The 27,751-nt window shown below is 40.3% G+C and overlaps 1 protein-coding gene across 1 annotated transcript in view; it reads left to right on the top strand.

The window, feature by feature from the left end:
• FBXL3 (F-box and leucine rich repeat protein 3) overlaps positions 1-27,751 on the top strand; it is a 106,583-nt gene that overhangs the window by 5,078 nt on the left and 73,754 nt on the right. Inside the window, exons 2-3 of the mRNA XM_053707908.1 lie at positions 7,933-8,299; positions 20,425-20,547. Coding sequence (XP_053563883.1) covers positions 7,934-8,299; positions 20,425-20,547 — 489 coding nt within the window. The 5' untranslated portion in view covers position 7,933. The remainder of the gene's footprint in view (positions 1-7,932; positions 8,300-20,424; positions 20,548-27,751) is intronic.

The following is a 27,751-nucleotide window of genomic DNA, read 5'->3' on the forward strand; positions in this document are numbered from 1 at the left end:
ATATAAAATATACATATAATACGTTCCTTAGCATAGAAGAGACATTTGAGCGAAAAGGTAAAAATATGTGAACAGGATAAAATATGATTAATACAGCAATGTCACCAACTATCCAAGCGGCATCTACTTGATACAACTAAAATGAATATAGGAATATTATCTAATGATAATCCTCAGTTTCTTGCCTCCCAACCAAAAACGGGGTCTCTTTCGGACCACTAACGTATCTATTATAGCAATTAAAAGGAGGTTTACATGAATATAAGGTCCCCTATGGACCTTTTGGGTGCTATTGAAACTAATAAAACATGACAGAACATGTAAAGTATTTATAATCATTAGCAACAAGGGAAGGGGTAATATGAATATGACTTGTAAATGAAACATATAAATAGCGAAAGGGATGGGTTTCTTGGAATCTAAGTTCTTTTGTTTATCTAATAAACAAAATATTTAGGGAGGGCAGAGCAGAATATAAGGGTGTCAAAGTTTCATGAGGATAGAAATTTTATAACTAAACAGGGGTCGACATACTAGAATCTTCTCTAATCCCCAGAGATATATATATTTAAAATAGCTCTTTAGTGTTACCTCTGGAGATGCACATAAGAGCAGCTTATGAATATGCATTCTATATAATCAATAATAAACACACCTACATATAGGGTAAGATAGGTATAGTGAATATAATATTAACTCCTCCATATAGGAGCTATGCTGCAGTGTAGGGAAGTGCTAGAGAACTCCAAGACTCATGATAAAATAAGACCGTGTTGGTTTCTAGGGCAATAACAATGGCTATGCTAGTATGACATTTTTTTATATAGAATGTTGGAGTATAGATGATCTAAAGCTAATTTGAACTGCCATAAGCAAACAATATAACCCATTTACGCCAACTTTAGTATTGCCATTTAAAGCTCTCTGGATCTCCTACCTCTCCCCGTCCCCGACTCAAGCTCCATCCTAGCTATAATATATCTGTAATGAAAAACTACATATTGCTAAACTGGTTACAATATTAAGAAAAAGATAAGTGCGCCATCCCGGCCGCAGACGGCACGTCATCATCAAAGTCAAACATAAATATAACCAGACAGCGTGACAATAATATAGTTATAACTATGTCAAGGAGGGGTGAAGGAAGGCAGAAATAATATCATATATCATATGGCTACCATCTCCACACATAAAATGAATAGAGCTATAATTCACATATCTTCGACCTATTACCCGCTATATAAGGCCTACAACCATCAAAAAATGATACATTAACATTTGTCCCTGGCAGGATCAATCTGTTTCAGCAATTATATGAAAATTAGCATAAACTAGTTGCTTGGACATAGCATATAGAATACGCTAGAGAGTAAATTGTGTTGGAAATACTACTAGCGAGCTAAGCAAAGTTAATGAAACAAACATTTAACAAATACTAAAACTGATATAAAAAAACAACAGATTGAAGGGTAATTATTGGGTTAATTATTAATCCCATGAGGTTACTGAAATATACAGATCTTAGCCCACTCCACATCTCTGGGGTTTAAATACAGTCACAGTTATTTCTTGAAAAAAACTGATCAGGCCAAAATATTGCAATTCGTAATCCGGAGGCCAGAGTTTCCATGGAGGAAGCCAGAACTCACTCCCTATTGTGCCACGCAACTCAGTCCCAGATATACAGCAACCTCGCGGGGAGGAACAAATCTCAAAAAGTAAGTGACCATAACCACTCCGAAGGTTTGATAGTTCCTGTGGGCCATCTAGATGAAAGTTATCCGAGTCAGAGTAACTAAGGGTCTCAATCAAACAAATCTGTTGCGCCCAGACAATCTCAGTGCTTCCATATAGATCTGAAGGTCGCAAGGAAACCCCCAGAGTCCTGACCATAGTAAAAGTAGGCATCCATAAAGTAGATGTAAAATCTCCTGTCGCACTCGCAACAATCATCTCACGTTCCGCTTCAGGAGTATTGACGAGTTCCGTTTGCTCCTTTATACTCGGTTCTCCTTCAGCAAAGAAACCATCTGTGCTCTCTCTTTCTAGTAAAGACAGTTGTTGAGGGACATTGTGACCCACTTTTAAAAGGGTAAGCTCTCTCTTGAAGTCCCGTAGTGCTGCATCCACTTTATTATAGAGGACCTCCATATCTGCAAGCTCTTCTCCTTCAGAAAGATATCTCTTGGATGTCCCTAGGTTGTATATTCACATTATAAGTATTCCATGGGTCCCTTATTGTGCCTGAAACGGTAGTTTTACATAATTTTAGCCACAGAGCTCCTTCAGCATACGTCTGCTCTGGTCTGCGGCTAGCTCCGCCCCCCTGATGTAGACAATTTAACCCTGTCAGGATAGGGTTAATATAACTGTGTTGGTTATGCAAAACTGGGGAAAGGTAAATAAAGGGCTATCTATCTTTTTAAACAACAAACATTCTGGTATTGACGGTCCCTTTAATTCAAATAAGTATTATTTGTTAAAGTGATGGTAAACCCAAGCGTATAACTAACACTAGGGGGTGGGGGAGGGAAGAGAGCTGTTTGAGAGGGATCAGGGGGTAAGAAGTGTCAGGTGGGAGACTGCTCTCTACACTAAAGCTAAAATTAACCTTACAATCTACCTAATTAACCCCTTCACTGCTGGGAATCATAAGTGTGGTGCGCAGCTGCAATCGGTAGCCTTCTAATTACCAAAAAGCAATGGCAAAACCATATGTCTGCTATTTCTGAACATAGGGGATCCCAGAGAAACTTTTACAACCATTTGTGCCGTGATTGCAAAAACTGTTTGTAAATAATTTCAGTGAGAAACCTAATGTTTGCAAAAAATTTTTTTTTTTATTATTATTTAATCGCATTGCGGTGAAATGGTGGCATGAAATATACCAAAATAGGCCTAGATCAATATTTTGGGTTGTCTACTAAAAAAAATATATAGTTTTGATAGGTAAATATAAAAAAGAAAGGCTCTTTCTGTTTAAATGTAATCCAAAAATTCAAAGTTCACCAGCACAGTAAGGTAAAAAATGTTATCTTTATTAAAGACCCATAATAAAATAGCAACGTTTCGTGGTTAACCCCTTAATCATGCCATCTGTTACATATGGTTATTAAATTCCTTTTAAACCTTCTCTTGTTCGCGCCAAACATTTCCTGACAGGTGCAATTAGCACCACCTAGTGGCGACTTATTTACATTACATCTCAATACTCTTACTTCAAAAGAATATGTAACACATAAAAACAAAGTATCACCGGGGGGCGTGTCCGATCTGCGTACCTGACAGGACGCATCTACTGCAGGCTCTAATTGAATTCTCTTTAATCCTCCGATTTTAGAGCCCATAACAGCTAAATCACTGAGCAAGCGGTGGCTATTTTGCAATCTTTAACAGCTGTTTGCATGATACTAGAGCCACAGTTCGGAAGTTTCAGACCTAGGGCGGAGGCCTACATATAGGTAGCGACCCCCCCCGGACTCACCGGGTTACCAGTGCCGGCAACAGGCTGTTGCCTTACTGATCCTTTAAGCAACTCTGGACATTGCAAGGAACCTACAACTAATAACTGTACAGACCTCCATCTCCAAATCGCTGCCCTCCAGAACACCCCAAAATGGCGACTGCATGGGAGACTAGCTTACAGCAGGAGTTAGATCAGCGCTTTGACAGATTAGACAATCTTCTTCTACGATTATACCAACGTTCTTTTCCACTAGATTACATGGAACGCAAAGTGCCGATGACGGAACAAATAGCTACAGAGGATTCAGCACAGACCTCTGCAACACCTTTAAACAATGAAGGTGACCGAAAAGAAACAACAATGGAGGAGAAGCCCCCGACTGCAGCAGATCTGTTGACACAACTGAAGGCGCGGGACCTGCATCAAGCTGTACAAGAAGACAAATATAACCCTTACAGCAAGGAAGCTGCTTGGATGGAAAACGGATCGCTGGTGGTGCCAGAGGGTCTAAAAGAGACCGCAGGGGCAGCATACACTTACAGGTCACTAGCCAAAATTGCCTCCGTCCCTTCCTATGCCGGTAAGCCTGCCACGATTTACTTTAAAGCGGATAATAGCTCTTATGCTGTCACTAACATCGCAGCACAGACACTGCACAATTTCCTCAACGGGGGTGTGTGGTGACATTGGGAACCATCGAGACACACAATTAAAACCCAGCCAGAAACACCGTTCATCTACACCTCAATTCACTACTTATGGGCTATTCATCCTAGGATCAGATACAGAGCAGATCGCACTAGCATGCCGCTCACAAGCATCGGAAATTGATAAATTATATACTATTGACAGTGACCCTGCCTCCCCAACCTGTGGGAACTGCTGCCCCTCTTGCTTCCACATTGAAAGGCATTTTCCAGACACAGGAGAGGGGTAGTCTGCAAACACCCTTCTCATACTGCATACACCGGACTGTGCTTGCAGGGTGAACTCGCTAGCCAACATTTAGTTCTGTGTTTACCTTTTCTAGGGGCTCTCTAGAGGACTGCTATTCTCCAATGTTTATGGTTATGCCCTATTTTTCATGTTTAAAAGTTAATTGGTTATTTATTATAATGTTGTGAGGGGGAAAGGGGAAAAAAAAAAAAAAGTTGTGCATAATAACTCTAACTATTGACGGACAAATGTATTAATTGCACCCGAACGCAAAAATGCCAAAGTAGTTACTCTATATATGGGCCGGTCATATACTGCTCATATGAGTGCGCGTTTTCAACTTGCTTAGGGGCAATATGGCGCAGCGGAAACAGTTAACACATCTACTCAACAAAGCGCACTTAGAACCCTTGGTAGAGTATAAGCCTTTGTTTGCCTGATTGAATAGCATGCTAGCATCCTACTCCCCTACTCAATACTGTTTTATAAAAAATTGTTGCGTCCCTCAGCTGGGCCCTTATGTCACTAATTGTAATTGCTTCTCTCTAGAGACATGGAACTATCTCACATTGAGAGGCGATCGCGGCACTAAAGCCATATCCACCAAATTACTATGCGTACCAAATAACTCTCAAATATAGTTAGGCCCTATAGATTTTAGATTCCCCCAATTATGGCCAACACAGCTGTCTCCCATAACTGATCAATTCTAGTACAACTCCCTCAGAGAGGCATGTGTTTGTACGTTTGTGTATATGCGCCCTGACATAATCCCTGCTTATCATAATTTATCGATTTAAAAGCCCATGGGTGACTTGATTAAAACTAAGGGGAGAGAATAATATGGAAAGAGCATTATCACGTATATTAAAGCTTGTCAATCATCTTGTGTTGCAGTACAACCCTGTGTATCAAATATGCTGAGAATATTTGAGCTCCAATCTGTACCTTACATCTTGTCCTACAGCCTTGTGTATGTTCTTGTTTATGCTTTTTAATCCCTATATGGTTCCTATATATTATAAATTAGGATCCAAGAGTGGTCCACAATATGCCTAAAAGGGACCAAAATGAGGAAAACCCACCAAGCATCACCAGAGTGTTTTCTTTGTTGTTGTATGATACATATTTCTTTTTCTTCTTATTTTTGGTGTTTCAAACCACTGTAACATGCAATCCCTCAATAAAAAATGTTTTAAATAAAAAAACAAAAAACAAAGTATCACCACAAACAGCTGTACTGCAGCACATAATACTTCCTGACTATTGCCTCTTTATTTAGATACAAGATTCAGCAACACCGAGCACTAACAGTGGTGCAGTGTTCCCATCTACTTTGGACTCTGTTTAAATGTAGTGATGGCAAAATGCTCTGATCTTTAGGGGAAGATTTAGTCTCAAATGCCCGGTCCTTAAGGGGTTAAAACTGCTTTCTCTTTCTTAGGGATTTTCAAACCTGTCCTCAGGCCTCCCTAACAGGCCAGATTTTCAGGATTACCTTTGGTGAGAGCAGGTTAGTAACTGTTTACTAATCAGCTGAATACTTTTTAGTGAAATTTTAAATTAGGCAGTTACACTACCCATCCCAGTTGCAATGTGTCGATTAACTGGAGAATAAAGCACATTTTATAGTTTTATAATATATTGCAGTTAAAAAAATCTATTGAAAATTAGGTGCAAAGAAAAAAAATGTATTTAAAATGTCTTCGTCTAATAATAAATAAAACTACATCAATAAAAGGTAAAAATGTAGTAATGAAAAAGGTGCATCACTCACAAGAATGTCTTTACATTCAGGAGTCACAGCTTTGCACAACATGAAAGGCTAGGGGGTGGGGTTGAAAAAATCCCTGGGAGCCAGTAATCGATCATTGTGCTGCCGCTTTGCAGCGCTGCTCCGTAGTTGCTTGTTCTCTTCAAACAGTGCTTCATTCTGGCTTCACTATGTTAAGGAAAATGCATAACATGCAACCAGAGCACTGCACTCTTTAAAGACAACAGCCTGATGTGGAGCAGTGCTATACAGTACTAACTACATGTGCAGACGAACACAAAACCCTGAGGCACACACACATCAACACAGGACTGACTTGTAAGAGTAAAGATTAGTTTTGGCCTCAGATGCAACACTTTTCCTTCTGTCTGCAGTTTTTATGTGGGTCTGGCTGCACAATACATTGCTGGCTACTAGGGTAGTTTCTTTCCCATGATATTCTGTGGTAAAGAGATACCTAAATAGGCATCTGGATCAGTATATGGCAGGAAATAGTGCTGCCATCTAGTGAGCTTGAAAATGAATAACATTCTTGCAAAACTGTTGCCATATAGTGCTCCAGAAATGGGCAAGAGAGTGAAGAAAATGTTATAATAGAAGTAAATTAGAAAGTTGTTTAAAATTGAATGCTCTATCTGATTCGTGAAAGAAACATTTTGGGTTTCATATCCCTTTAAGGTGATATATTTTGAGCATGTTTAGTAGCAACATTTGGCAGTATAGGAGTTATAATCCCAGATAATAGTCTGGTATAGTGCTGTAGCCTGCAAGGCACTGAATATCTATAGTAGCCTTTATAGTTGCACACTAAACAAAATAAACGCACTACGCCATAAACTATACCATATACCTAAACATACATAAACACAAGCACACTGTACACACACACACACACACACACTTTTTTTCCCCACTCTATAAAAACCTTAAGATTTAAAGGGACATGAAACCCAATTTCTTTTCATGATTCAGATAGAGAATACAATTTTAAACATCTTTCTAATTTACTTCTATTATCTAATTTGTTTCATTCTCTTGGTATGTGTTGAAGGAGCAGCAATGCACTAATGGTTTCTAACTTAACTCATGGGTGAGCCAATCACAATCGAGAGATGTATGCAGCCACCAATCAACAGCTAGAACCTAGGTTCTCTGCTGCTCATGAGCTTGAAGTAAATTGGAAAGTTGTTTCAAATTGTATTCTCTATTTGAATCATGTCCCTTTAAGCATCTCATATAATTGTAATAATAATGGCAGAACCAAAATATTGAACTTCCTGCTTTTTTTTTTTTTTTTTAAAGAGCTTTATTGAAAAAATAAACAAGATACACAAGCTTCAATAGGCAATAATACAAACTGTTAAAGTCACTACAAGGCCATCAGACATAATAACCATGAGCACTCAGGTCCTCGGACCTTTGAACTTCCTGCTTTTAAGAGCCACACATTCATTTTTCTTGTTGCACTTGGACACTTTTTTTTTTTCTTTTTCTCCTTCTCTTTCTTGATATGAACTTGATTTTTTTTTTTATTACAAATTCAGCCATCAATATATCAAATGTTTAAAATGTGTAAAAAAAACTTTCTTTAAAATGTTTGTATAATTATTATGTTTTCTTTTAAATCCTTGTTTTGTGATCAGGTGTAATGTTTAGCATTGTAAATGAATCCTTGTTTTGTGATCTGGTGTAATTTTTAGCATTGTAAATTAATGAATGCCATACTAATTTATTTTTATTTTTTTATTTCCTGAAGTATGAAAAGGGGAAGAAAAGCCAGTGAAGCCAACATTAGTATTTCTGGAGAAGAGCAGGTTGATTTTTCAAAGAAGCATAAGATTGTAGAAAGTGAATCTTCAAATATTACCAATATTCATGATTGGGGAAATCTGCTTCCTGACATAATACTACAGATTTTTCAGTATTTACCTCTCTTGGATCGTGCACATGCGTCACAAGTTTGCAGAAACTGGAATCATGTGTTTCATATGCCTGATTTGTGGAGATGCTTTGAATTTGAACTGAATCAGCCAGATACATCTTACCTGAAGGCTACACACCCAGATCTGATCAAGCAGATTATTAAGAGACACTCAAATCACTTGCAGTATGTCAGTTTTAAGGTAATTCTGTCTTTTAAACTTCATTTAAAGGGGCATAATACTCATATGCTAAATCACTTTTAACTGATGCAGTATAACTGTAAAAAGCTGACAGGAAAATATCACCTGAGCATCTCTATGTAAAAAAGGAAGATATTTTACCTCACAATTTACTCAGCTCACCAGAGTAAGTTTTGTGTAAAGTTATAATTCAGCTGCTGCCCAGTTGAAGATAAAAAGAAAATGAACAGACGCCAATCAGCATTAGCAGTGCTGAGGTCATGACCTCTTTTTTTTACTGTGATCTCATGAGATTTCACTTAACTCTCATGAGATTTCATATTAAACTTCCTTAAACTGAATAGGGAAATAAGATGAGTGTGCACAAAGCTCACTCCCTTAGCTGTCCCGGGACAGACATACTCATTTGCTGCTTAGAAGTCCTTTACAATGGGATGTGGCTACTAAGGAACTTTTGAGGTAAAATATCTTTCTTTTTTACATAGAGATGTTCAGGTGATATTTTCTAGTCAGCTTTTTACAGCTATGCTGCATCACTTTCAACTGTTTCAACATTTGGGTATCATGGCCCTTTAATCAACATTTGCAAAATAATACAAGGGTGTTCTTCATTAACATTACAGAACTGTACTGGTTCTCCTGTTAGTCTTGTTCGTGTTTGCAATTAGTACTGGTGATTGGACTTGAAAGTGCAAGCTGCTAGGGCTACTGCATATACCCCAACTTATAGCAAAAACATATAAGCAGGAGCATAAATATAATTAAAATCAACATTTTATTCCATCTCAAAATCGAAGTATATAAAAAAAAAGACATTTGAAGCTTCTGCCCTTGGTAACGTTATAAATATTTTCTATAACACAACATTTTATGAAACTTAATTCTGCTGCAAGCGAACAGGGTAATTTAAAATGAATCCATTCCTATATTTTAATCATAGATTTGGAATAGCTATTTTCATTAGAAATTGCCTTTGTTTAAATTAAGTAGCCTGTTTGGGCTGATATGCATCTGATTTCCCAGTGTTTCATTTTTTTTTTTTTTTTTTTGCTTGAAACCTTGTATTTTCCTTTAATTTAAAGGGTCTAATCTACTTGTAATTACAAAACATTTCCAATTTGTTGCTATGGAATAACATTGTCAAGTCTTAACATTTTAAAAACATAATTTTTACTGCAATTATTTTTCAATAGCCAAACTTCACCCACCATTTGCCTTATTTGGAGGAGCCAAGCTGAGCTTTTTTCACAAAGCTAGCCAATTTGATAACGTTAGTATAAAATGCATTGTTTTACTATTTTTATCTGATAATGCCAATTAGGGACAGATATCTTGCATTGTTAACCAGTCAGCAGGGTGCTTTTCAAGTTCTGAGAATTAGAAATTGCTCAATTTTAAGAGCTAAATTACATTAAAGCGGGGGGGGGACTATTAAAATATATTGAAACGTTTATTTATTATGCATAACTAAATTTTGAAAGTAAAAAAAGTTTTTTTTTTACTGTTGTTTTAAAATAATGACATGCCACATATATGACCATGTAACATAGTAGATAAGGTTGAAAAAAGACCGAAGTCCATCGAGTTTAACCTATACAAATCTAAAATACTTACAAAAAGCTCCAGTTAAGCTTAAATAACCCCACTAAAAGGTGACCCATTTAATACTAGCAATCATATCCATTAATTTTGTTTATTTACAGAAATGTATCCAGACTATTTTTAAATGTATCTAGGGTATTTGCATTCACTACCTCCTTTGGTAATGAGTTCCGGATTTATATTTTACTGCTGCGATGCCTAGATAGGATCCATCTGTGAGAAGCTAAATTTTAGGCGTCAGCTGTCTTAGGGCCTAATTGTAAGGGGTCAGTGGCTCCCTGGCACCTGGGTGTCAGTTCCTGTTATACACACAAGCGCATTTTAGAGAATATTATTACATAGCTTGACAAATTTGTTTAAAATCTTGTAGCTAGCCCAAAGAATTAGCAGCCAGTTCTTTTGTGAAAGAGTAGTAATGTTCAGGGTTAATGGAAGTTTCCAGGCATATGTGTCTGTCTATTAGTCTGTCCCAGACAGACTGTTCATTTAACTTTGGATTAGAACAATATACTTTGAAATCTTGAAACTACTGCTCTAATATTTATGAAAGTTGGCAAAGTTTATTTTTATTTACTTTGAAGTTAATTCCAGAGTACCCAATAAAATAATAGAATCATTAAAATTCCAAAATTAAACCAGCCCACCCTAATAAGCTTAATATATTATGTGTGGGAGCCAGTTTAATTTGTTGTGGTCGGTTATCGTAATTAAAAAAAATAAATAAATTCGATTTTTATTTTAAATGGCATACAGTACATTAGAATAACTGCTTTCTAACCTCGCTGGGCTAAAACAGTATACCAAACATATACTAGTCAATGTCTGTCTTCCTTGGTCCAGTTGTGCCTATCTAAAGCTTGAGGTGCAGGAACATATTTCAGTGTAGCTGCAGCCACAATACATTGATTGAATTGCACAAGGCTTGATTAGATATTAGTTTTAATATGAGCATGGGAAGGTAAAATTACCCTTATGCAGAAGCTGCAGCTGCTTTTAAAGAGAGATCTGTCACACCGCTTACAAACCCAGACCTTTTCTTTAGGTGCCATAGAGCATGGGGCTGTCAAACCTTGTGCTATTATAAGCTTACAATATACAGGGAGTGCAGAATTATTAGGCAAATGAGTATTTTGACCACATCATCCTCTTTATGCATGTTGTCTTACTCCAAGCTGTATAGGCTTGAAAGCCTACTACCAATTAAGCATATTAGGTGATGTGCATCTCTGTAATGAGAAGGGGTGTGGTCTAATGACATCAACACCCTATATCAGGTGTGCATAATTATTAGGCAACTTCCTTTCCTTTGGCAAAATGGGTCAAAAGAAGGACTTGACAGGCTCAGAAAAGTCAAAAATAGTGAGATATCTTGCAGAGGGATGCAGCACTCTTAAAATTGCAAAGCTTCTGAAGCGTGATCATCGAAGAATCAAGCGTTTCATTCAAAATAGTCAACAGGGTCGCAAGAAGCGTGTGGAAAAACCAAGGCGTAAAATAACTGCCCATGAACTGAGAAAAGTCAAGCGTGCAGCTGCCAAGATGCCACTTGCCACCAGTTTGGCCATATTTCAGAGCTGCAACATCACTGGAGTGCCCAAAAGCACAAGGTGTGCAATACTCAGAGACATGGCCAAGGTAAGAAAGGCTGAAAGACGACCACCACTGAACAAGACACACAAGCTGAAACATCAAGACTGGGCCAAGAAATATCTCAAGACTGATTTTTCTAAGGTTTTATGGACTGATGAAATGAGAGTGAGTCTTGATGGGCCAGATGGATGGGCCCGTGGCTGGATTGGTAAAGGGCACAGAGCTCCAGTCCGACTCAGACGCCAGCAAGGTGGAGGTGGAGTACTGGTTTGGGCTGGTATCATCAAAGATGAGCTTGTGGGGCCTTTTCGGGTTGAGGATGGAGTCAAGCTCAACTCCCAGTCCTACTGCCAGTTTCTGGAAGACACCTTCTTCAAGCAGTGGTACAGGAAGAAGTCTGCATCCTTCAAGAAAAACATGATTTTCATGCAGGACAATGCTCCATCACACGCGTCCAAGTACTCCACAGCGTGGCTGGCAAGAAAGGGTATAAAAGAAGAAAATCTAATGACATGGCCTCCTTGTTCACCTGATCTGAACCCCATTGAGAACCTGTGGTCCATCATCAAATGTGAGATTTACAAGGAGGGAAAACAGTACACCTCTCTGAACAGTGTCTGGGAGGCTGTGGTTGCTGCTGCACGCAATGTTGATGGTGAACAGATCAAAACACTGACAGAATCCATGGATGGCAGGCTTTTGAGTGTCCTTGCAAAGAAAGGTGGCTATATTGGTCACTGATTTGTTTTTGTTTTGTTTTTGAATGCCAGAAATGTATATTTGTGAATGTTGAGATGTTATATTGGTTTCACTGGTAAAAATAAATAATTGAAATGGGTATATATTTGTTTTTTGTTAAGTTGCCTAATAATTATGCACAGTAATAGTCACCTGCACACACAGATATCCCCTTAAAATAGATATAACTAAAAACTACTTCCAAAACTATTCAGCTTTGATATTAATGAGTTTTTTGGGTTCATTGAGAACATGGTTGTTGTTCAATAATAAAATTAATCCTCAAAAATACAACTTGCCTAATAATTCTGCACTCACTGTACATAATCACAGGCAGCTATAATGCATTTTGGTCTAACCAGTTCTACTGATTCATTGCACTGCTTAACTTTTATGGAGAATTATGGTCTTCTTAAAGAGACTGTTTTTATCTAAAAGAGGGTATTTCAAAATGAATTCCAGTTTTTAGTTCTTCAAAAAACTCATGTTCTGTCAATGTTTTCTTGTCATAATTGCTACCAGTAAAGCAGAGTTTTCCTTGTAAGTACTGCGGTATATATATGGATTGAAGTGTGTACAGCGCCTAAGGCCGAGGTGAGAGTAAAAAACAAGGCTCAACGGCAGGTGGAAGAAGATAAATGTGGAGGTTAGATGTGGTAACTTGATATTAAAAGATATTTAATCAATTCGAAAATAAAACTTGAAACAGTTATCTAAATGTTGCACAGTAAAATCAATATTAAAACAATGGTTAACATTGAGTATAAGTCATGGATCCATGATACAAAATCTAAAATCCTAAATAGTATAATCTGGAATGCTGAGTGGTGTGACCAATTTTTGCAATAGGTGTCTAATAACAACCTTGTTGCGGTGGCAGCAATGAATCATCCAAAATTCAGATGGTGAAAATATTGAAAAATATCCAAGAGAATGACTACACAAGAAAATGCAGGCTGGGTCGCGCAAACAAGCCTATAGATGTGTGTCAGGTGAATGTAAGTTGTTGTGTGAAAAATATATTGGTAAGAAAAAATCCACGTGGAGGTGTGTTAAAAATAATACATCAATGAAATAGAAATAACATGAAAAATGGTGATGCAATGACAAAATAATAAAAAATGGTGAAAGATTGATGGACGTGAATCAATAAACTTAAAGGGACAGTCAAGTATAAATTAAACTTTCATTATTCAGATAGGACTTTTAATTTTAATTGACTTTCCAATTTACTTTTATCATCAAATTTGCTTTTCTCCAACATTGGTGTGTCCGGTCCACGGCGTCATCCTTACTTGTGGGATATTCTCTTCCCCAACAGGAAATGGCAAAGAGTCCCAGCAAAGCTGGTCACATGATCCCTCCTAGGCTCCGCCCACCCCAGTCATTCTCTTTGCCGTTGCACAGGCAACATCTTCACGGAGATGGTTAAGAGTTTTTTGGTGTTTAAATGTAGTTTTTATTCTTCTATCAAGTGTTTGTTATTTTAAAATAGTGCTGGTATGTACTATTTACTCTGAAACAGAAAAGGATGAAGATTTCTGTTTGTAAGAGGAAGATGATTTTAGCAGACAGTAACTAAAATCGGTTGCTGTTTCCACATAGGACTGTTGAGATGAAGTAACTTCAGTTGGGGGAAACAGTTAGCAGACTTTTCTGCTTAAGGTATGACTAGCCATATTTCTAACAAGACTGTGTAATGCTGGAAGGCTGTCATTTCCCCTCATGGGGACCGGTAAGCCATTTTCTTATTCAAAAACAAACAGAATATAGGGCTTATTATGGGCTAAAAAACTGGTAGACATTTTTATGGGCTAAATCGATTGCTTTATTTGTGCATATTATTCAAATTTAGGCTAACAATTGACATTTATAATCTTGGGGAACGTTTATAAAACGGCAGGCACTGTATTGGACACCTTTTTCAGTCAGGGGGCCTTTCTAGTCATAGACTGAGCCTCATTTTCGCGCCATTAATGCGCAGTTGTTTTTTGAGAACAGGGCATGCAGATGCATGTGTGTGGATCTAAGAATCTCTGAAAAAGCTTTTAGAAGGCGTCATTTGGTATCGTATTCCCCTCAGGGCTTGGTTGGGTCTTAGCAAAGACTGTATCTGGGACTGTATAGGGGTTAAATTGAAAAACGGCTCCGGTTCCGTTATTTTAAGGGTTAAAGCTCTGAAATTTGGTGTGCAATACTTTTAAGGCTTTAAGACACTGTGGTGAAAATTTGGTAATTTTTGAACAATTCCTTCATACTTTTTCACATATTCAGTAATAAAGTGTTTTCTGTTTGAAATTTAAAGTGACAGTAACGGTTTTATTTTAAAACGTTTTTTGTGCATTGTTGACAAGTTTAAGCCTGTTTAACATGTCTATACCTTCAGATAAGCTATGTTCTATATGCATGAAAGCCAATGTGTCTCCCCATTTAAATTTATGTGATAATTGTGCCATAGCGTCCAAACAAAGTAAGGACAGTACTGCCACAAATAATGATATTGCCCAAGATGATTCCTCAAATGAGGGGAGTAAACATGATACTACATCATCTCCTACTGTGTCTACACCAGTTTTGCCCATGCAGGAGGCCCCTAGTACATCTAGTGCGCCAATACTTATTACCATGCAACAATTAACGGCTGTAATGGATAACTCCATAGCAAATCTTTTATCCAAAATGCCTACTTATCAGAGAAAGCGCGATTGCTCTGTTTTAAACACTGAAGAGCAAGAGGACGCTGATGATAATTGTTCTGTCATACCCTCACACCAATCTGAAGGGGCCATGAGGGAGGTTTTGTCTGAGGGAGAAATTTCAGATTCAGGAAAAAATTCTCATCAAGCTGAACCTGATGTTGTGACATTTAAATTTAAATTAGAACATCTCTGCGCACTGCTTAAGGAGGTGTTATCTACTCTGGATGATTGTGACAATTTGGTCATTCCAGAGAAATTATGCAAGATGGACAGGTTCCTAGAGGTTCCGGTGTCCCCCGACGATTTTCCTATACCCAAGCGGGTGGCGGACATAGTAAATAAAGAGTGGGAAAAGCCCGGCATACCTTTTGTTCCTCCCCCTATATTTAAGAAATTATTTCCTATGGTCGACCCCAGAAAGGACTTATGGCAGACAGTCCCCAAGGTCGAGGGGGCAGTTTATACTCTAAACAAACGCACTACTATTCCTATCGAAGATAGTTGTGCTTTCAAAGATCCTATGGATAAAAAATTGGAAGGTTTGCTTAAAAAGATTTTTGTACAGCAAGGCTACCTTCTACAACCAATTTCATGCATTGTTCCTGTCACTACGGCAGCGTGGTTCTGGTTCAAGGAACTAGAAAAGTCGCTCAGTAGAGAAACTCCATATGAGGAGGTTATGGACAGAGTTCACGCACTTAAATTGGCTAACTCTTTTATTTTAGATGCCGCTTTGCAATTAGCAAAATTAGCGGCGAAAAATTCAGGGTTTGCTATTGTGGCGCGCAGAGCGCTTTGGCTAAAGTCTTGGTCAGCGGATGTGTCATCCAAGACAAAATTACTTAACATTCCTTTCAAAGGTAAAACTTTATTTGGACCTGATTTGAAAGAGATTATTTCAGACATCACTGGGGGAAAGGGCCACGCCCTTCCACAGGATAGGTCTTTTAAGGCTAAAAATAAGCCTAATTTTCGTCCCTTTCGCAGAAATGGACCAGCCTCTAATTCTGCATCCTCTAAGCAAGAGGGTAATGCCTCACAACCCAAACCAGCCTGGAAACCAATGCAAGGCTGGAACAAAGGTAAGCAGGCCAAGAAGCCTGCCACTGCTAACAAGACAGCATGAAGGAGTAGCCCCCGATCCGGGACCGGATCTGGTGGGGGGCAGACTCTCTCTCTTTGCTCAGGCTTGGGCAAGAGATGTTCAGGATCCTTGGGCGCTAGAAATAGTTTCTCAAGGTTATCTCCTGGAATTCAAGGAACTACCCCCAAGGGGAAGGTTCTACAAGTCTCACTTATCCTCAAACCAAATAAAGAGACAGGCATTCTTACATTGTGTAGAAGACCTGTTAAAGATGGGAGTGATACACCCAGTTCCAATAAAGGAACAAGGAATGGGATTTTATTCCAATCTGTTCGTAGTTCCCAAAAAAGAGGGAACGTTCAGACCAATTTTGGATTTGAAGATCCTAAACAAATTTCTCAGGGTACCATCGTTCAAAATGGAAACTATTCGAACTATTCTACCCACCATCCAGGAAAGTCAATTTATGACTACCGTGGATCTAAAGGATGCGTACCTACATATCCCTATCCACAAGGAACATCATCAGTTCCTAAGGTTCGCTTTTCTGGACAAACATTACCAGTTTGTGGCTCTTCCATTCGGATTAGCCACTGCTCCAAGGATTTTCACAAAGGTGCTAGGGTCCCTTCTAGCGGTTCTAAGACCAAGGGGCATTGCAGTAGTACCTTACTTGGACGACATTCTAATACAAGCGTCGTCCCTGTCAAAGGCAAAGGCTCATACGGACATCGTTCTAGCCTTTCTCACATCTCACGGATGGAAAGTGAACAAAGAAAAAGAGTTCTCTGTCCCCGTCAACAAGAGTTCCCTTCTTGGGAACAACAATAGATTCCTTAGAAATGAGGATTTTTCTGACAGAGGTCAGAAAATCAAAACTTCTAAGCTCTTGTCAAGTGCTTCATTCTGTTCCTCGTCCTTCCATAGCGCAGTGCATGGAAGTAATAGGATTGATGGTTGCAACAATGGACATAGTTCCTTTTGCACGAATTCATCTAAGACCATTACAACTGTGCATGCTCAAACAGTGGAATGGGGATTATACAGACTTGTCTCCAATGATTCAAGTAGATCAAAAGACCAGAGATTCACTCCGTTGGTGGCTGACCCTGGACCATCTGTCCCAGGGAATGAGCTTCCGCAGGCCAGAGTGGGTCATTGTCACGACCGACGCCAGTCTAGTGGGCTGGGGTACGGTCTGGGAATCCCTGAAAGCTCAGGGTCTATGGTCTCGGGAAGAGTCTCTTCTCCCGATAAACATTCTGGAACTGAGAGCGATATTCAATGCTCTCAGAGCTTGGCCTCAACTAGCAAAGGCCAAATTCATAAGGTTCCAATCAGACAACATGACGACTGTAGCTTATATCAATCATCAAGGGGGAACAAAGAGTTCCCTAGCGATGAAAGAAGTGACCAAAATAATTCAATGGGCGGAGGATCACTCCTGCCACTTGTCTGCGATCCACATCCCAGGAGTGGAAAATTGGGAAGCGGATTTTCTGAGTCGTCAGACATTTCATCCGGGGGAGTGGGAACTCCATCCGGAAATCTTTGCCCAAATAACTCAATTATGGGGCATTCCAGACATGGATCTGATGGCGTCTCGTCAGAACTTCAAGGTTCCTTGCTACGGGTCCAGATCCAGGGATCCCAAGGCGACTCTAGTAGATGCACTAGTAGCACCTTGGACTTTCAACCTAGCTTACGTATTCCCACCGTTTCCTCTCATTCCCAGGCTGGTAGCCAGGATCAATCAGGAGAGGGCCTCAGTGATCTTGATAGTTCCTGCGTGGCCATGCAGGACTTGGTATGCAGACCTGGTGAATATGTCATCGGCTCCACCATGGAAGCTACCTTTGAGACAGGACCTTCTTGTTCAAGGTCCATTCGAACACCCAAATCTGGTCTCCCTCCAACTGACGGCTTGGAGATTGAACGCTTGATTCTATCAAAGCGTGGGTTTTCAGATTCGGTGATAGATACTCTGGTTCAGGCCAGAAAACCTGTAACTAGAAAAATTTACCATAAAATATGGAAAAAATATATCTGTTGGTGTGAATCCAAAGGATTCCCATGGAATAAGATAAAAATTCCTAAGATTCTCTCCTTTCTTCAAGAAGGTTTGGAGAAAGGATTATCTGCAAGTTCCCTAAAGGGACAGATCTCTGCTTTATCTGTCTTACTACACAAAAGACTGGCAGCTGTGCCAGATGTTCAAGCATTTGTTCAGGCTCTGGTTAGGATCAAGCCTGTTTACAGACCTTTGACTCCTCCCTGGAGTCTAAATCTAGTTCTTTCAGTTCTTCAAGGGGTTCCGTTTGAACCCTTACATTCCATAGATATTAAGTTACTATCTTGGAAAGTTTTGTTTTTGGTTGCAATTTCTTCTGCTAGAAGAGTTTCAGAGTTATCTGCTCTGCAGTGTTCTCCTCCTTATCTGGTGTTCCATGCAGATAAGGTGGTTTTGCATACTAAGCCTGGTTTTCTTCCTAAAGTTGTTTCTAACAAAAATATTAACCAGGAGATAGTTGTACCTTCTTTGTGTCCGAATCCAGTTTCAAAGAAGGAACGTTTGTTACACAATTTGGACGTTGTCCGTGCTCTAAAGTTCTATTTAGAGGCTACTAAAGATTTCAGACAAACATCTTCCTTGTTTGTTGTTTATTCTGGTAAAAGGAGAGGTCAAAAAGCGACTTCTACCTCTCTTTCCTTTTGGCTTAAAAGCATCATCCGATTGGCTTATGAGACTGCCGGACGGCAGCCCCCTGAAAGAATCACAGCTCACTCCACTAGGGCTGTGGCTTCCACATGGGCCTTCAAGAACGAGGCTTCTGTTGACCAGATATGTAAGGCAGCGACTTGGTCTTCACTGCACACTTTTGCCAAATTTTACAAATTTGATACTTTTGCTTCTTCGGAGGCTATTTTTGGGAGAAAGGTTTTGCAAGCTGTGGTTCCTTCCGTTTAGGTGACCTGATTTGCTCCCTCCCTTCATCCGTGTCCTAAAGCTTTGGTATTGGTTCCCACAAGTAAGGATGACGCTGTGGACCGGACACACCAATGTTGGAGAAAACAGAATTTATGCTTACCTGATAAATTACTTTCTCCAACGGTGTGTCCGGTCCACGGCCCGCCCTGGTTTTTTTAATCAGGTCTGATGAATTATTTTCTCTAACTACAGTCACCACGGTATCATATGATTTCTCCTATATATATTTCCTCCTGTCCGTCGGTCGAATGACTGGGGTGGGCGGAGCCTAGGAGGGATCATGTGACCAGCTTTGCTGGGACTCTTTGCCATTTCCTGTTGGGGAAGAGAATATCCCACAAGTAAGGATGACGCCGTGGACCGGACACACCGTTGGAGAAAGTAATTTATCAGGTAAGCATAAATTCTGTTTTTTCTCTTGGTATTCTTAGTTTAAACTAAACATAGATAGGCTCATATGCTAATTTCTAAGCCTTTGAGGGCTGCCTCTTATCACAGGCTTTTTAAATCTCTTTTCAACACTAGCAGGCCCATTTATCAAGCTCCGTATGGAGCTTGAAGGGCCGTGTTTCTGGCGAGTCTTCAGACTCGCCAGAAACACAACTTATGAAGCAGCGGTCTAAAGACCGCTGCTCCATAACCCTGTCCGCCTGCTCTGAACAGGCGGACAGGAATCGCCGGACATCAACCCGATCGAATACGATCGGGTTGATTGACAGCTCCCTGCTGGCGGCCGATTGGCCGCGAGTCAGCAGGGGGCGGCGTTGCACCAGCAGCTCTTGTGAGCTGCTGGTGCAATGTTAAATGCGGAGAGCGTATTGCTCTCCGCATTTAGCGAGGTCTTGCGGACCTGATCCGCAGTGTCGGATCAGGTCCGCAAGCCCTTTGATAAATGGGCCTGAAAGAGACAAAGTACACGTGGGCTATATAGATAACACTGTGTTCAGGCACAGGGGATTATTTAAGATTTAGCACAAAACAATGCTAAATTTAAGACAATAGATAAACAGTCAGTCATGTGATCAGGGGGCTGGAAGAAGGTTCCTAGATACAAGGTAATCGCAAAGGTAAAAAGTACATTAATATAACTGTTGGTTATGCAAAACTGGGGAATGAGTAATAAAGGGATTATCTATCTTTTAAAACAATAACAATTCTATGGTTGACTGTCCCAATAATCTGTTATTAAACTGTTGACAATAATCAAATGTAAGTATCCACTTGGCTATACTCTTGATTGATTGAATCTGACATACTGATATACACATGAGGCACCCCTCTATTCTCCTGTTTTCTCTAAAGTACTGCGGTTTTCCTTCTTAAATTACATTTTTATTTTATATTTTCAACATGTGTAAATGCATTTGGTTCATACCCTCAAATCATTTTTTAGCATTTATGTACATTTTTTTTCCTTTTTCAGGTTGATAGTAGTAAAGAATCTGCTGAGGCTGCATGTGATATTCTGTCACAGCTAGTAAACTGTTCTCTTAAAACTCTTGGACTTATCTCAACAGCACGACCAAGCTTTATGGATTTACCAAAGGTTGGTATAGTATGATCCTTTTAATGTTCCCCACAGAAAATGTTGCCAGCCGAGTGGCATTATGAAGTAGCCGGGTGGGGGCAGTGTAATATTTTAAATGTATTTATGTTTAAATAATTTTTCTCCAACATTGGTGTGTCCGGGCCACGGCGTCATCCATAACTTGTGGGAACATTCTCTTCCCCAACAGGAAATGGCAAAGGGCACAGCAAAAGCTGTCCACACAGTCATTCTCTTTGCCGCTGAACAAGCAGCATCTCTACGGAGATGGTGAAGAGTATGTGGTGTTTAGTTGTAGTTTTTTATTCTACTATCAAGAGTTTGTTATTTTAAAATAGTGCTGGTATGTACTATTTACTCTGAAACAGAAAAAGATGAAGAGTTCTGTTTGTGAGAGGAATATGATTTTAGCAGCAGTAACTAAAATCGTTTGCTGTTTCCACATAGGACTGTTGAGATGAGATAACTTCAGTTGGGGGAAACTGTTAGCAGACTTTTCTGCTTAAGGTATGACTAGCCATATTTCTAACAAGACTGTGTAATGCTGGAAGGCTGTCATTTCCCCTCATGGGGACCGGTAAGCCATTTTCTTAGTCTCAAACAGAATAAAGGGCTTAATATGGGCTATAAAACTGGTAGACACTTTTATGGGCTAGATCGATTGCTTTATTTGGGCATTTTATACAGCTTGATGTTGATATTCACACTTTATAAACTTTGGGGAACGTTTTTTTTACGTCACTGGTTTAGACACCTTCCCAGTCAGGAAGGGCCTTCTCTGTAGTAGGCAGAGCCTCATTTTCGCGCCATTACTGCGCAGTTACTTTTGAGAGCAGGACACGCAGCTGCATGTGTGTGGGTCTGAAAGTAGTTGAAAAGGCTCCTAGAAGGCTTCATTTGGTATCGTATACCCCCCTGGGTTTGGTAAAGTCGCAGCAAAGGCTGTAGCTGGGACTGTAGAGGGGTTAAAACTGTAACAGGCTCCGGTTTCTTCATTTTAAGGGTTAAAGGTCTGAAATTTGGGGTGCAATGCTTTGAATGCTTTAAGACACTGTGGTGAAAATTTGGTTAAATTTGAACAATTCCTTCATAGTTTTTCACATATTCAGTAATAAAGTGTGCCCTGTTTAAAATTTAAAGAGACAGTAACAGTTTTGTTTTAAAACGGTTTTTGTACTTTATTGACAAGTTTAAGCCTGTTTAACATGTCTGTGCCTTCAGATAAACTATGTTCTGTATGTATGGAAGCCAATGTGTCTCCCCCTTCAAAATTGTGTGATAATTGTGCCATAGCGTCCAAACAAAGTAAGGACAGTACTGCCACAGATAGTAAAGTTGCCCAAGATGATTCATCAGATGAAGGGAGTAGACATAGTTCTACATCATCTCCTTCTGTGTCTACACCAGTTTTGCCCACGCAGGAGACCCCTAGTACTTCTAGCGCGCCAATGCTTGTTACTATGCAACAATTGACGGCAGTAATGGATAACTCCATAGCAAATATTTTATCCAAAATGCCTGCATTTCAGAGAAAGCGCGATTGCTCTGTTTTAAACACTGTAGAGCAGGAGGGCGCTGATGATAATTGCTCTGTCATACCCTCACACCAATCTGAAGGGGCCATGAGGGAGGTTTTGTCAGATGGGGAAATTTCAGATTCAGGTAGAATTTCTCAACAGGCAGAACCTGATGTTGTGACATTTAAATTTAAATTAGAGCATCTCCGCGCACTGCTTAAGGAGGTGTTATCTACTCTGGATGATTGTGATAACCTGGTCATTCCAGAAAAATTGTGCAAGATGGACAAGTTCCTAGAGGTTCCGGTGCACCCTGACGCTTTTCCTATACCCAAGCGGGTGGCGGACATAGTGAATAAGGAGTGGGAGAAGCCCGGCATACCTTTTGTCCCCCCTCCTATATTTAAGAAATTATTTCCTATGGTCGACCCCAGAAAGGACTTATGGCAGACAGTCCCTAAGGTCGAGGGGGCAGTTTCTACACTAGCCAAGCGCACTACTATTCCTATCGAGGATAATTGTGCTTTCAAAGATCCTATGGATAAAAAATTGGAGGGTTTGCTTAAAAAGATTTTTGTACAGCAAGGTTACCTCCTGCAACCTATTTCGTGCATTATTCCTGTCACTACAGCAGCGTGGTTCTGGTTCGAGGAACTAGAAAAGTCGCTCAGTAGAGAGACTCCGTATGAGGAGGTTATGGACAGAGTTCACGCACTTAAGTTAGCTAATTCCTTTATTTTAGATGCCGCTTTGCAGTTAGCTAGATTAGCGGCGAAAAATTCAGGGTTTGCAATTGTGGCGCGCAGAGCGCTCTGGCTAAAGTCTTGGTCAGCGGATGTATCTTCCAAGACAAAATTGCTTAATATCCCCTTCAAGGGTAAAACCCTTTTTGGGCCAGAATTGAAAGAGATTATCTCAGACATCACTGGGGGTAAGGGCCACGCCCTCCCACAAGATAGGCCTTTCAAAGCCAAGAATAAGTCTAATTTTCACTCCTTTCGCAATTTCAGGAACGGACCGGCCTCCAACTCTGCATTCTCTAGACAAGAGGGTAATGCTTCGCAAACCAAACCAGCTTGGAAACCGATGCAAGGCTGGAACAAGGGTAAGCAGGCCAAGAAGCCTGCTGCTGCTAACAAAACAGCATGAAGGAGTAGCCCCCGATCCGGGACCGGATCTAGTAGGGGGCAGACTCTCTCTCTTCGCTCAGGCTTGGGCAAGAGATGTTCAGGATCCCTGGGCACTAGAAATAGTTTCTCAGGGTTATCTTCTGGAATTCAAGGAACTACCCCCAAGGGGAAGGTTCCACATGTCTCACTTATCTTCAAACCAAATAAAGAGACAGGCATTCTTACATTGTGTAGAAGACCTGTTAAAAATGGGAGTGATACACCCAGTTCCAACCCTGGAACAAGGAATGGGGTTTTACTCAAATCTGTTTGTAGTTCCCAAAAAAGAGGGAACTTTCAGACCAATTCTGGATTTAAAGATTCTAAACAAATTTCTCAGAGTGCCATCGTTCAAAATGGAAACTATTCGAACGATTTTACCTACAATCCAGGAGGGTCAATTTATGACTACCGTGGATCTAAAGGATGCGTATCTACATATTCCTATCCACAAAGATCATCATCAGTTCCTAAGGTTCGCCTTTCTGGACAAACATTACCAGTTTGTTGCTCTCCCATTCGGGCTAGCCACTGCTCCAAGGATTTTCACAAAGGTACTCGGGTCCCTTCTAGCGGTTCTAAGACCAAGGGGCATTGCAGTGGCACCTTACTTGGACGACATTCTGATACAAGCGTCGTCTCTTTCAAAGGCAAAGGCTCACACAGACATCGTTCTGGCCTTTCTCAGATCTCACGGGTGGAAGGTGAACATAGAAAAAAGTTCCCTGTCCCCGTCGACAAGAGTTCCTTTCTTGGGGACAATAATAGATTCTTTAGAAATGAAGATTTTCCTGACAGATGTCAGAAAGTCAAAACTTCTAAACGCTTGTCAAGTTCTTCACTCTGTTCCACGACCTTCCATAGCTCAGTGCATGGAAGTAGTAGGGTTGATGGTTGCAGCAATGGACATAGTTCCTTTTGCGCGAATTCATCTAAGACCATTACAACTGTGCATGCTCAAACAGTGGAATGGGGACTATACAGACTTGTCTCCAGTGATTCAAGTAGATCAGAAGACCAGAGACTCACTCCGTTGGTGGCTAACCCAGGATCACCTGTCCCAGGGAATGAGCTTCCGCAGACCAGAGTGGGTCATCGTCACGACCGACGCCAGTCTAGTGGGCTGGGGCGCGGTCTGGGACTCACTGAAAGCTCAGGGTCTATGGTCTCGGGAAGAGTCTCTTCTCCCGATAAACATTCTGGAACTGAGAGCGATATTCAATACTCTCAGGGCTTGGCCTCAACTAGCAAAGGCCAGATTCATAAGATTCCAATCAGACAACATGACGACTGTTGCCTATATCAACCATCAGGGGGGAACAAGGAGTTCCCTGGCGATGAGAGAAGTGACCAAAATCATAAAATGGGCGGAGGATCACTCCTGCCACCTATCTGCTATCCACATCCCAGGAGTGGAAAACTGGGAGGCGGATTATCGGAGTCGTCAGACTTTCCATCCGGGGGAGTGGGAACTCCACCCGGAGATATTTGCCCAGTTGACCCAATTATGGGGCATTCCAGACATGGATCTGATGGCGTCTCGTCAGAACTTCAAGGTTCCTTGCTACGGGTCCAGATCCAGGGATCCCAAGGCGACTCTAGTGGATGCATTAGTAGCGCCTTGGGCCTTCAACCTAGCTTATGTGTTTCCACCGTTTCCTCTCATTCCCAGGCTGGTAGCCAGGATCAAGCAGGAGAGGGCCTCGGTGATCTTGATAGCTCCTGCGTGGCCACGCAGGACTTGGTATGCAGACCTGGTGAATATGTCATCGGCTCCACCATGGAAGCTACCTTTGAGACAGGATCTTCTAGTACAAGGTCCATTCGAACATCCAAATCTAGTTTCCCTCCAGCTGACGGCTTGGAAATTGAACGCTTAATTTTATCTAAGCGTGGGTTTTCGGATTCTATGATAGATACTGGTACAAGCCAGAAAACCTGTAACTAGAAAAATTTACCATAAAATATGGAAAAGATATGGGATTCTCATGGAGTAAGATCAAAATTCCTAGGATCCTTTCCTTTCTCCAAGAAGGTTTGGATAAGGGATTATCAGCGAGTTCTCTAAAGGGACAGATTTCTGCTTTATCTGTCTTGTTACACAAACGACTGGCAGCTGTGCCTGATGTTCAAGCTTTTGTTCAGGCTTTGGTCAGGATCAAGCCTGTTTACAGACCTTTGACTCCTCCCTGGAGTCTGAATTTAGTTCTTTCAGTTCTTCAAGGGGTTCCGTTTGAACCTCTACATTCCATAGATATCAAGATGTTATCTTGGAAAGTTCTGTTTTTGGTTGCTATTTCTTCTGCTAGAAGAGTTTCTGAGTTATCTGCTTTGCAGTGTAATCCGCCCTATCTGGTGTTCCATTCAGATAAGGTTGTTTTGCGTACTAAACCTGGTTTCCTTCCAAAGGTTGTTTCCAACAAGAATATTAACCAGGAAATAGTTGTGCCTTCTTTGTGTCCGAATCCAGTTTCAAAGAAGGAACGTTTGTTACACAATTTAGATGTAGTTCGTGCTTTAAAGTTCTATTTAGAAGCAACAAAGGATTTCAGACAAACGTCTTCTCTGTTTGTCGTTTATTCTGGCAAGAGGAGAGGTCAAAAAGCTACTGCTACCTCTCTTTCCTTTTGGCTGAAAAGCATCATCCGATTGGCTTACGAGACTGCCGGACGGCAGCCTCCCGAACGCATCACAGCTCACTCTACTAGGGCTGTGGCTTCCACATGGGCCTTCAAGAACGAGGCTTCTGTTGACCAGATATGTAAGGCAGCGACTTGGTCTTCCCTGCACACTTTTGCCAAATTCTACAAATTTGATACTTTTGCTTCTTCGGAGGCTATTTTTGGGAGAAAGGTTTTGCAAGCCGTGGTGCCTTCTGTTTAGGTAACCTGATTGGCTCCCTCCCTTCATCCGTGTCCTAAAGCTTTGGTATTGGTTCCCACAAGTTATGGATGACGCCGTGGACCGGACACACCAATGTTGGAGAAAACAGAATTTATGCTTACCTGATAAATTACTTTCTCCAACGGTGTGTCCGGTCCACGGCCCGCCCTGGTTTTTTAATCAGGTTTGATGAATTTCTTTCTTTAACTACAGTCACCACGGCACCCTATGGTTTCTCCTGTTTTTTCTCCTGTCCGTCGGTCGAATGACTGGGGTGGGCGGAGCCTGGGGGGGACTGTGTGGACAGCTTTTGCTGTGCTCTTTGCCATTTCCTGTTGGGGAAGAGAATATTCCCACAAGTTATGGATGACGCCGTGGACCGGACACACCGTTGGAGAAAGTAATTTATCAGGTAAGCATAAATTCTGTTTTATTAAGGTTTTCACACAGTTTATGAATACCTTTTTACATCAAAATGTGCATATTTTAAATGTATTTAAAGGGACAGTCTACACCTTAGTCATCTTAAAGTCTTACCTTTTAGATTAAGTTACAAATAGCCTCCCACCACTTTTTCTATATCATGCAGCAGTAACAGTACAAAAGTTATTTTAAAATTAATATTGTTTCTGGCCCCTTTGAAATGGCTGCCAAGCTCTGCCCACTGATGACATCACAATATGGGCTGCATCTAGGCACTGCTGAATAGCATTGACAATCTGTTGAACCAACTAGTGAGCTTTTTGTGATTAGACACCATATTCAGCGTGATCGTGATGTCATTAGTGGGTGGAGCTTGGCAGCCATTTCAAAGTGACCAGGAACAATATTCATTTTAAAATAACTTTTTTACTGTTCCTGCTGCATGATATAGAAAAGGTGCAGGAGGATATTTGTAGCTTAATTTAAGGTAAGACTTTAAGATGACTAAGATGTAGACTGTTCCCTGATAATATGTGCATTAAAAACGGAACATTTTTAATTTGAGCTATTTTAAAGGGACACTAAACCCAAATTTTTTCTTTCATGATTCAGATAGAGCATGCAATTTTAAGCAACTTTCTAATTTACTCCTATTATCATTTTTTCTTCGTTCTCTTGCTATCTTTATTTAAAAAGTAGGAATGTGATGCATAGCAGCTGGCCCATTTTTGGTTGAGTACCTGGGTTATGCTTGCTTATTGGTGGATAAAATGTAAGCCTCCAATAAGCAAGCGCTATCAGTGGTGCTGAACCTAAAATGGGCTGGCTGATTTACATTCCTGCTTTTAAAATAAAAATAGCAAGAGAACGAAGAAAAATTGATAATAGGAGTAAATTAGAAAGTTGCTTAAATTTCATGCTCTATCTGAATCATGAAAGAAAAAAATTGGATTCAGTGTCCTTTAAGCTTAATATTGGTGAAACTTTTAGCTGGGTGGTTAGTAAAATCAGCCGGATGGTGCACCTGCTAAAAAGGTCCTGGGGAGAACACTGCATTTAATAATAAAAAAAAAAAAGAAAACAAAATTAGGTCAATGTTTATCCTTACTATGGAGTGAAATAGTGCCACATTAATTCTTAATTTAACAAAGACAATTAATTTACACTGGCTATCATGCAGACACATGCTGTTTTTTTATTTTTATTTTAAGC

The sequence above is a fragment of the Bombina bombina genome, chromosome 3 (genome assembly GCF_027579735.1).
Source record: "Bombina bombina isolate aBomBom1 chromosome 3, aBomBom1.pri, whole genome shotgun sequence".
Classification (NCBI taxonomy): Eukaryota; Metazoa; Chordata; class Amphibia; order Anura; family Bombinatoridae; genus Bombina; species Bombina bombina.